This window comes from Aegilops tauschii, chromosome 5 (assembly GCF_002575655.3).
Source record: "Aegilops tauschii subsp. strangulata cultivar AL8/78 chromosome 5, Aet v6.0, whole genome shotgun sequence".
Lineage (NCBI taxonomy): Eukaryota > Viridiplantae > Streptophyta > Magnoliopsida > Poales > Poaceae > Aegilops > Aegilops tauschii.
This window is the reverse complement of record NC_053039.3, coordinates 281,973,379-281,983,717: the sequence shown is the minus strand read 5'-3', so window position 1 is coordinate 281,983,717 and position 10,339 is coordinate 281,973,379. Positions and strand designations below refer to the sequence as shown.

The window sequence follows — 10,339 nt, the reverse complement described above, 5'->3', positions numbered from 1 at the left end:
GAAGTAGTTCAAAATGGAACAGTCAAAGAAAGAGTTCTTGCTGATGTTACAAGGTGTGAAATTGAGTAAGACTCAAAGCCCGACCACGGCAGAAGATAGAAAGAGAATGAAAGTCATTCCCTATGCCTTGGCCATAGGTTCTATAAAGTATGCCATGTTGTGTACCAGATCTATTGTATACCCTACACTGATTTTGGCAAGGGAGTACAATAGTGATCTAGGACTAGATCACCGGACAGCGGTCAAAATTATCCTTAGTGGAATAAGGATGTGTTTCTCGATTATGGAGGTGACAAAAAGGTTCGTCGTAAAGGGTTACGTCGATGCAAATTTTGACACTGATTCAGATGACTCTAAGTCTCAATCTGGATACATATTGAAAGTGGGAGCAATTAGCTAGAGTAGCTCCGTGCAGATCATTGTTGACATAGAAATTTGCAAAATACATACGGATCTGAATGTAGCAGACCCGTTGACTAAACTTCTCTCACAAGCAAAACATGATCACACCTTATTACTCTTTGGGTGTTAATCACATAGCGATGTGAACTAGATTATTGACTCTAGTAAACCCTTTGGGTGTTGGTCACATGACGATGTGAACTATGAGTGTTAATCACATGGTGATGTGAACTATTGGTATTAAATCACATGGTGGTGTGAACTAGATTATTGACTCTAGTGCAAGTGGGAGACTGAAGGAAATATGCCCTAGAGGCAATAATAAAGTTATTATTTATTTCCTTATATCATGATAAATGTTTATTATTCATGCTAGAAATGTATTAACCGGAAACATAATACATGTGTGAATACATAGACAAACAGAGTGTCACTAGTATGCCTCTACTTGACTAGCTCGTTAATTAAAGATGGTTATGTTTCCTAACCATAGACATGAGTTGTCATTTGATTAACGGGATCACATCATTAGGAGAATGATGTGATTGACTTGACCCATTCCGTTAGCTTAGCACTTGCTCGTTTAGTATGTTGCTATTGTTTTCTTCATGACTTATACATGTTCCTATGACTATGAGATTATGCAACTCCCGTTTACCGGAGGAACACTTTGTGTGCTACCAAACGTCACAACGTAACTGGGTGATTATAAAGGTGCTCTACAGGTGTCTCCGAAGGTACTTGTTGGGTTGGCGTATTTCAAGATTAGGATTTGTCACTCCGATTGTCGGAGAGGTATCTCTGGGCCCTCTCGGTAATGCACATCACTATAAGCCTTGCAAGCATTGCAACTAATGAGTTAGTTGCGGGATGATGTATTACAGAACGAGTAAAGAGACTTGCCGGTAACGAGATTCAACTAGGTATTGAGATACCGACGATCGAATCTCGGGCAAGTAACATACCGATGACAAAGGGAACAACGTATGTTGTTATGCGGTCCGACCGATAAAGATCTTCGTAGAATATGTGGGAGACAATATGAGCATCCAGGTTCCGCTATTGGTTATTGACCGGAGACGTGTCTCGGTCATGTCTACATAGTTCTCGAACCCGTAGGGTCCGCACGCTTAAAGTTTCGATGACAATTCTATTATGAGTTTATATGTGTTGATGTACCGAAGGTTGTTCGGAGTCCCGGATGTGATCACAGACATGATGAGGAGTCTCGAAATGGTCGAGACATGAAGATTGATATATTGGAAGCCTATGTTTGGATATCGGAAGTGTTCCGGGTGAAATCAGGATTTTACCAGAGTACCGGAGGTTACCGGAACCCCCCGGGGGTTAATGGGCCATAGTGGGCCTTAGTGGAGAAGAGGAGAGGCGGCCAGGGCAATGGGCCGCGCGCCCCTCCCCCCTAGTCCGAATAGGACAAGGAGAGGGGGGCGGCGCCCCCCCTTTCCTTCTTCTCCTCCACCTCTTTCCCCCTCTTCTCCTAATCCAACAAGGAAAAGGGAGGGAGTCCTACTCCCGGTGGGAGTAGGACTCCTCCTGGCGCGCCCTCTCCTGGCCGGCCGCACCTCCCCCTTGCTCCTTTATATACGGGGGCAGGGGGCACCCTAGGTACACAACAATTGATCCCTTGGATCTCTTAGCCGTGTGCGGTGCCCCCCTCCACCATAGTCCACCTCGATAGTACTGTAGCGGTGCTTAGGCGAAGCCCTGCGTCGGTAGAACATCATCATCATCACCAGCCGTCGTGCTGACGAAACTCTCCCTCAACACTCGGCTGGATCGGAGTTCGAGGGACGTCTTCGGGCTGAACGTGTGCTGAACTCGGAGGTGCCGTGCGTTCGGTACTTGATCGGTCGGATCGTGAAGACGTACGACTACATCAACCGCATTGTGCTAACGTTTCCGCTTTCGGTCTACGAGGGTACGTGGACACACTCTCCCCTCTCGTTGCTATGCATCACCATGATCTTGCGTGTGCGTAGGAATTTTTTTGAAATTACTACGTTCCCCAACAGTGCCCCCGCCCCGTATATAAAGGAGGGAGAGGGAAGGAGGCTGACCTAGGGTGCACCAAGTGGGGGGAATCCCACTTGGACTCCTAGTCCTATTCGCCCCCCTTCCTTCTATCGGAGGCTGAAAGGGGGAAGGAGAAGGAGAAGGAGAAGGAAAGGGGGGCTGCGCCCCCTCCCCTTCTCCAATTTGGACTCCCCATGGGGGGGCACCACTCCCTTGTGGGCTGCCTTGCCTCCCTCCTATGGCCCATATTGCCCATATCTTCCCCCCGGGGGTTCTGATAACCCCCCGACACTCCAATATGTATCCGATACATTCCGAAACACTTCCGGTGTCCGAATACTATCGTCCAATATATCAATCTTTACCTCTCGACCATTTCGAGACTCCTCGTCATGTCCGTGATCTCATCCGGGACTCCGAACAATCTTCAGTCACCAAAGCACATAACTCATAATACAAATCGTCATCGAACGTTAAGCGTGCGGACCCTACGAGTTCGAGAACTATGTAGACATGACCGAGACACATCTCCCGTCAATAACCAACATCGGAACCTGGATGCTCATATTGGTTCCTATATATTCGACGCAGATCTTTATCGGTCAAACCGCAATGACAACATATGTTATTCCCTTTGGCATCGGTATGTTACTTGCCCGAGATTCGATCGTTGGTATCTTCATACCTAGTTCAATCTCGTTACCGGCAAGTCTCTTTACTCGTTCAGTAATGCATCATCCCGTAACTAACTCATTAGTCACATTGCTTGCAAGGCTTATCATGATGTGCATTATCGAGAGGGCCTAGAGATACCTCTCCGATACTCGGAGTGACAAATCCTAATCTCGATCTATGCCAACCCAACAAACACCTTCGGAGATACCTGTAGAGCATCTTTATGATCACCTAGTTACGTTGTGACGTTTGATAACACACAAGGTATTCCTCCGGTATTCGGGAGTTGCATAATCTCATAGTCAAAGGAATATGTATAAGTCATGAAGAAAGCAATAGCAATAAAACTTAACGATCATTATGCTAAGCTAACGGATGGGTCTTGTCCATCACATCATTCTCCTAATGATGTGATCCCATTCATCAAATGACAACACATGTCTATGGTCAGGAAACATAACCATCTTTGATTAACGAGCTAGTCTAGTAGAGGCATACTAGGGACACTGTGTTTTGTCTATGTATTCACACATGTATCAAGTTTCCGGTTAATACAATTCTAGCATGAACAATAAACATTTATCATGATATAAGCAAATATAAATAACAACTTTATTATTGCCTTTAAGGCGTATTTCCTTCACTAGAGATGTCAACCATGGAGGCGGAGAAAGGGAGGAATCGCTTGTCCGAGTTGCTCGATTCACGGCGAAGGAGTGATCCGGGGGGCTAACCCTAAATCAGGTATAGAAACAATGATATAGTGGTGGAGGGGAAGGATTTAGAGCAACCCATGGAATTATATCCATGCCAAGCCGATATGTGGTTTCCGTCCGAGCAATAAAATGGCCCGGAGCCACATATTAGCCGGAATTTTGCAGGAAGGGAGCATTTTGCATGATCTAGAGACACAACCACTCCATTAGCAGACTTCCGCTCACCAGCAGCTCTGCGGCGATCGGCGGGGACTTCTACCTAGTTTAGTTTCATTTGGGAGCCTGGTTTCTCCATGTAATTCTTAGCTTTCAGCTAGTGTCCCAGCATTTACTTTTTATTTGAAGCCAACTTGTACATTCAATTCCGTTTGATATATTAAATGTTTAGTATGGTGCTAGACCTTTAAAAATATCACCATGAATCATAGGACGGCATAATGAAGCAAACTAAATGGTGTAACGCGGTCACCCATAGCGCCATGCAAGCGGCAGATATGCCTGTGCACACGCTTTGTGAACGTATTTACATGAGAGCATAGGTAACCATAAATTCATAACTTTAAAGTTCTAACATCAAACTGAACATCAAAAACATGTTCTACGAATCACGGTGATATTACCTCCAAATAATACAATCGGTGCACACAAACCAAAAACCACGACACATGCACAGTGCACACAGGGGCGAATCTACGTGCATCGCTGTGGGGGCGAATGCCCCCACTCGTTTTTCTGGCCTGCTTATGCTAGGCCCAGGATATTCAGCGTTGCCCCCACTCAGGCCGAGATATTTGCCCCCACTGCTTTGTTTTCTGTTGTATTTTTAAAGCCCATGTATGAGAAATAGATTGCTTATTGGCCCAGCTACCCATCTAGCGAGAATGACGAGCAGGCGAGCAGGCCTCATGCGTGCGTGTATGTGATGGTTCTCAATTCGCTAGAAACCTAGTCTTCACGAGAGCCCCCGCGCCGGCGCCTGCGGCTCTACTGCCCTGTAGATACACGATTATACGACTCCCCTCCGCCGATAGCGATTATCTGCCGTCCACGCACTGCACACACCGGCCGGCCGCCTTGCCAAAGAAGCTCTACTGATCAATACCAAGGTAATACGTGAGACCTAGGTTTAGTTCTCTTATTATATATTCTGATTTCCATGTTAAAAAGGTAACAAATTGTATCAAATATCCATGTGTGTACATTATAATGTACAAATTGATTATTAGATTGATTGGATCTAGCTTTGCGTAATAATTTCGTATGAATAAGTTTGAGCATGTGGGAGTAGAATAAAATCTGTAGCAATATTCTGCCTTCATGTATTTCAATTTATTTAACATTGAACTATATGGCATTGACATGCAAGCTAATGGAGAGATGTTTTGTAAAATCGACAACTGCAGTATGCCTGAAATAGTTGATCTAAATAGCTTACACGGGATCCATCCAAAAAGAAGAGACTTACATATTTAATATCAACAATCATGGGGAGATTAGGAGAAATTACCTTACATGGGAAAAATCGTCGCGCGATGAAACGGAAGGGGGTAACGTGCTTAAGATTTTCTTTATCTAAAAATGTTTACACTCTCTATTTTATAAAATGTGTTTCTTTTTCGTGCAGCTCTAAGGCTAGAAATCAGGATGTAGCAACAAAAAGGAATGCCGTATTCATATTTCTCAAGCTATTGTGCCTTCAGTGGTTAGTTTACTTTTCTTTGGCAATGACTGTGTCATAATTATGTGTGTGTTGACATTATAATATAAGGACATATATGCGATTTTGGTTCTTACATACTATATGTATGCTTGTGTGGTTGGTTTTTAAAATGATCTAGCCATTAGCTTGTATACATATTTCTGGAGGCATGTATAACTTTGCCCCTCTTGTTTTTCATCCTGGCTCCGCCCCTGAGTGCACAGCCATAAATTGGAGTATTTCCAGTACAAGATTTCACAGTATATAGATAACTCATAGGGCAGGAAGACCAGCATCTTTCTCATGGTTTCACCGGTCGGCCGTTCTTCGAGGAGGAAGCTGGCGGCACGCCAGGGATCAACGGCGGGAGGAGGGGCAACGGCGGTAGGATGGACGGCGGCGGCGGCGGCGGAGGCGGTGGGTGAAGGAACGGCAACGGCAGCACCGGCGGTATCAGCGAAGCAGGCGGCGGCTGCGGGACGAGCGGCGGCAGGATGGACGGTGGTGACGGGGCGGGGAACACCGGCGGGACGAGCGACGGCGGCGCCGGCGTGATCGGGTTCGGCGGGATGGGCACGCCTCCAATGTTCGGCGGCTCCGGCACGAGCGGAATCGGCGGGAAAAACAAACCCTTCTCGCCGCAGACGGTCCCATCGTGGCACCGGACGGCGGCCGGGGCGCCTGGAATCGACGACATGGTACAAAAATTGTGTCCAGATGTTAGTACGGCCGGTCGCACTAGCTAGCTAGCTGATGACTCTTTCTCTTTGCACCATGAAGTACGTGGTGTACAGATAGCGCACCTGAAGAAGCAGCATCCATGGCCGCGTCGTCAGGGCGGACGGAGCCTACGACGGCGACGGCTGCAGGCGCGTGCCCCGGGCCATGGCGGGCGGCGAGGTGACAGTGGAATGAAGAGCAGGCCACCAGTAGCAGGAGCACGTGCGAGCCGCGCATTCTCGAGTGATGGAAGCGCCTCTGATCTGAACGGCGCCTGCTTAACGGAGTATTTATGAACGGGGAGGAGATTGAGAAGAAGGCTGCCTTCGTTGTCAGAGACGAGACGGCATGCCTTCGTTGTCAGAGACGAGACAGGCAGACAGCATGCATGCATGTGCCGTCCGCCGTCCCTTGGGTTTGTCATGACGCGTCACGGGCGGCGTTGCGACGAGAGCTGGGTGGCAAAATTCTTCGAGAAGATAGCGTTTCTGTACACGGGTTTTTGTGCGGTTTCTGCTGCTTGACATGACCACATATTTATATTTGTGTAAATCGCCCTGCAACTCTTTTTTCCTTGTCGACATGCTCCTCTCTGGAAATGAGCGGACCAAACGATAGGGGTGGACACACACAGGTTCTGTCCTCATCCAAAGTGTTGGCCTATCGTCCTGCGCATCCACATACACTAGATCGGGATCGCGCCTTGGCGCGAGGGTGTCGGTCCCAACCACGTGGCCAAGTAGGTAAAATTCAGATGCTATGATGCGTAAGTAGAAAAGATAGTAATTGCAGCTTGCCACACCCCACCTGATCCAATTGTATCCAATCCGATAATGCTTGTATAGAATATATACACTTATGCTCACCCCATAATACCTAATATATATATTTGAAGTACACCAAAATCAAAAGCATCAATAAAGTACAATTAAGAACGAAAGTCCCTTTCTGTGCTCGAGTACATGTGCTCGCGGTATCGTCCCTGTTCAATATCCTCAAGATAATGGACCCAGCACGTGAAGGCTTAAGCATTCTTATTTGTTCAGGGCCGATGGTCCCACATCATAGACAACGCCGTGAGTCACGTTTTTACCGGCTCAGACGAAAGCACACGACACAGAGAGCTCCTAGTTGGCGCTTCAGGCGCCAGCTAAGGGAGCTGGCGCTCACAGCCGCCGAATCGTGGGCCAGCACATGTGGCGACCACGCCCAGTCGCTCGCTAAACTCGCCCCGCCTGGTCCCTCGCTCGATCGAGAGCTTCGAGGGCTGTTCGTATGGTCGTTGTTGACCAGTTGACTAACTGGTCAACCGTTGACTTTAGAAAAAATATTGAAACTTAATACGAAAAAATCTCAAAAAAAGAAAAAAAATCGAGATTTCGAAAAGTTCACAGATTTGGAAACCTTCATCCATTTTTTGAAATCATCAAATTTGGAAAAAAAAAGTTCACAAAAATTCATCGAATTGGGAAAGAGTTCATCAATTTTGAAATAAGTTCACCGAATTTAAAAAAAGTTCATCAATTTTGAAAAACAGTTCATCGATTTTGAAAAAGAGTTCATCCATTTTGAAAAAAAGTTCATCGATTTTGAAAAAAGTTCATCCATTTTGAAAAAGAGTTCATCCATTTTGAAAAAGAGTTCATCCATTTTGAAAAAAAGTTCATGGATTGTGAAAAGAGTTCATCGGTTTTGAAAAAAAGTTCATCGATCTTGAAAAAGAGTTCATCGATTGTGAAAGAAAGTTCACTGATTTTGAAAAATAGTTGTTTCAAATTAGCAAAAGAAATATAAAACCGTTCCGAAAAGAACAAAAAAACATAACAAAACCATTTTGAATAAAAAGGAAAAGAAGAAAAGGTGAAGAAGTAGTAGTTTGGGCAACTAATATGAGTTAGTGCATGAGGCGAACGACCGTGAGGTCGCGGGATCGATTCCCATCGAAAGCTTGCCTTTTTTTGTCCTCACGACAGGAAGGAAAGGAAAAAAATGGGCCAGGCCCAGTTAACGCAGCTGCAGGCGCCGGTTTGCGGAAACAGCTATAACCGGCGCCTGCAGCGCTAAATAGGAAATGCCCACGATACGGGCCGTCAAATCCGAGATTCTGGACGAACGGAGACGTTGGACCCCATTTACCGTGCGCCACCGTTGCATTTACCAATCTTCCTCTGCCCATTGCTCAAAAAGAAAAATCTTCCTCTGCCCAAAAAAATAACTACAGTACCCATCCTTTCTCCTTCAAAACCCACACTGGGGTATCTATCATAATCCGTAACTGCAGATCCGCTGGTGGAGATCTCTGACGGCGCCATGGCCCACATCTCGCCAAGCCATGCACGAAGACACGAATGGAGTAGCAAATACGTTTAGGTATCCCTCTCCCGACGAACATCTAAGGCATCCATTTTTCTGCTAATTTCATTCAAAATTTGGACTCGTAGATCAGTCTTGTCTGCCACACCAGAATTTTGTAGACACATGGCTGCAGACAGCTATGAATGCAACATGCATTGAACTTTTGGTACCATTCCACTATAGGTACAGTCTTTCAATTTACCCAACAAACTCAAATACCAAAATCATAATTCTTCAGGTATAACCATCAACGCCCACCCACATCATAATTCTCAAGATCAAAACCCAGCCCAACTCACAACAGATTCAGTACAGTTATTCAGCCAACAAACTATTTATTCAGACAAGTTCCACACAGGAAGTATCAAGTAATACATCAAGACACAGTTGTGGATCAACAGATGCAACGGAAATTTTATATCTTCACCATGAGACAGGCTACAACAAATCAGTCCAAACTATCTGGAAATTGTCATGCGCATACACCATTTATCCTAACCATGCAAGTACTGTCTCAGGTACATCCCTAATTTTTCAGTCAACTCACTTTCAGACGTAGCTCCGCTGCATTGTTGCAATTGTTTCGGCAGTGAACTTTGACTCCACAGTTCTTGCATCGAGCACGTCTCCTAGCCTGCTTTGGTACATCTCCGCAGTCTGGGCACATAGTCCCTTCGTGCCCCTGTCGCCGAAAAATGGTGCAGAATGTGGTCTTCTTTCTCAGGCCATAGTAAGTCACTTTCTCTCTGCTGGTCATAGACCTGCCCATCTCCTTCCTTTTAATTTGCCGGTGGCAATAGTCCTGCAATTCAGTTCCCAGAGTCATTTGCTGAATTAACATCATCGTTGCAACAAGTGCCCCTTCAGTCTGAATTTGGTACATGACACCCCCATTTTTGGCAATCATGTCTTCCAGTCCAAGCGGTTGTGCTCCTCACGGTATTCTGCTATGTACCAGTCATTGGCCTTGGACCGCAACAACCTGATGAGAGCATGGCATTCACAATGGCACGGTCCTCTGTTCTCAACCCCCGCCTTCCCCCTGTGTAAACAAACAGACACAAAGAGAGAACACTTTTTCAGAGACAACTGCTGGATGAAATATTTTCAAATACTAACATTGTATAATAAATCGATACTACCATACCGCACAACCACAAACAATCTCCTGCATGCATTTTGTCCTCTCCACATTTAGCCTACTCTTGACGTATCTAATGTCAAATCCTTTCTCCCATGAATACAAGTGTAGAAGTAGTAGGCTTCACCAAGAGAATCAAAGCTTGCACCAAAAGTTGCCACTATGACATTGTCCCCAGCATTGTCGGCAAAACCACAAATAGTCTTCTCCAGAGCAGTAGTCCGATTAGGACATGGCGTCTTTTCCGGCGGAGCAGCACCTACCCTCACTCTGCAATCAAGCAAATCCAACAAACTGATACGCATTTCATGGATACTTTTATAGAAAGCACTTGCAAACATTTGCAAGCACCGGACACATAGCTATTTGCAGTGTAACAATGGTCGAACAATAACATTTCTTGCCCCTGCTCGTCTACTTGTGGTTTAGCCGCACAATCAACAAAGGAAGAATCACCCCTTTCACACTAGCGGCAACATGGTAATAACTTCAAACCACGGATTATGCAATGCCCAGCCTATTCTTGTTCTCAATTTCAGAAGCATGTACTGAAAGCTAGATCAGTCAGCCCTGCATCTATATTTACGGGGCCACACA

At 45.7% G+C, this 10,339-nt stretch overlaps 1 protein-coding gene across 1 annotated transcript; it reads right to left on the bottom strand.

The window, feature by feature from the left end:
- Window positions 1-4,363: 4,363 nt before the first annotated feature.
- Window positions 4,364-6,610, bottom strand: LOC109762443 (uncharacterized). The gene is made up of 2 exons (XM_020321305.4): window positions 6,330-6,610; window positions 4,364-6,207 (listed from the first exon to the last, which is right to left on the bottom strand). Exons 1-2 carry the CDS (start codon window positions 6,481-6,483, stop codon window positions 5,828-5,830), a joined length of 534 nt encoding a protein of 177 aa, XP_020176894.1. The 5' UTR covers window positions 6,484-6,610; the 3' UTR covers window positions 4,364-5,827.
- Between the last annotated feature and the right edge of the window lie 3,729 nt (window positions 6,611-10,339).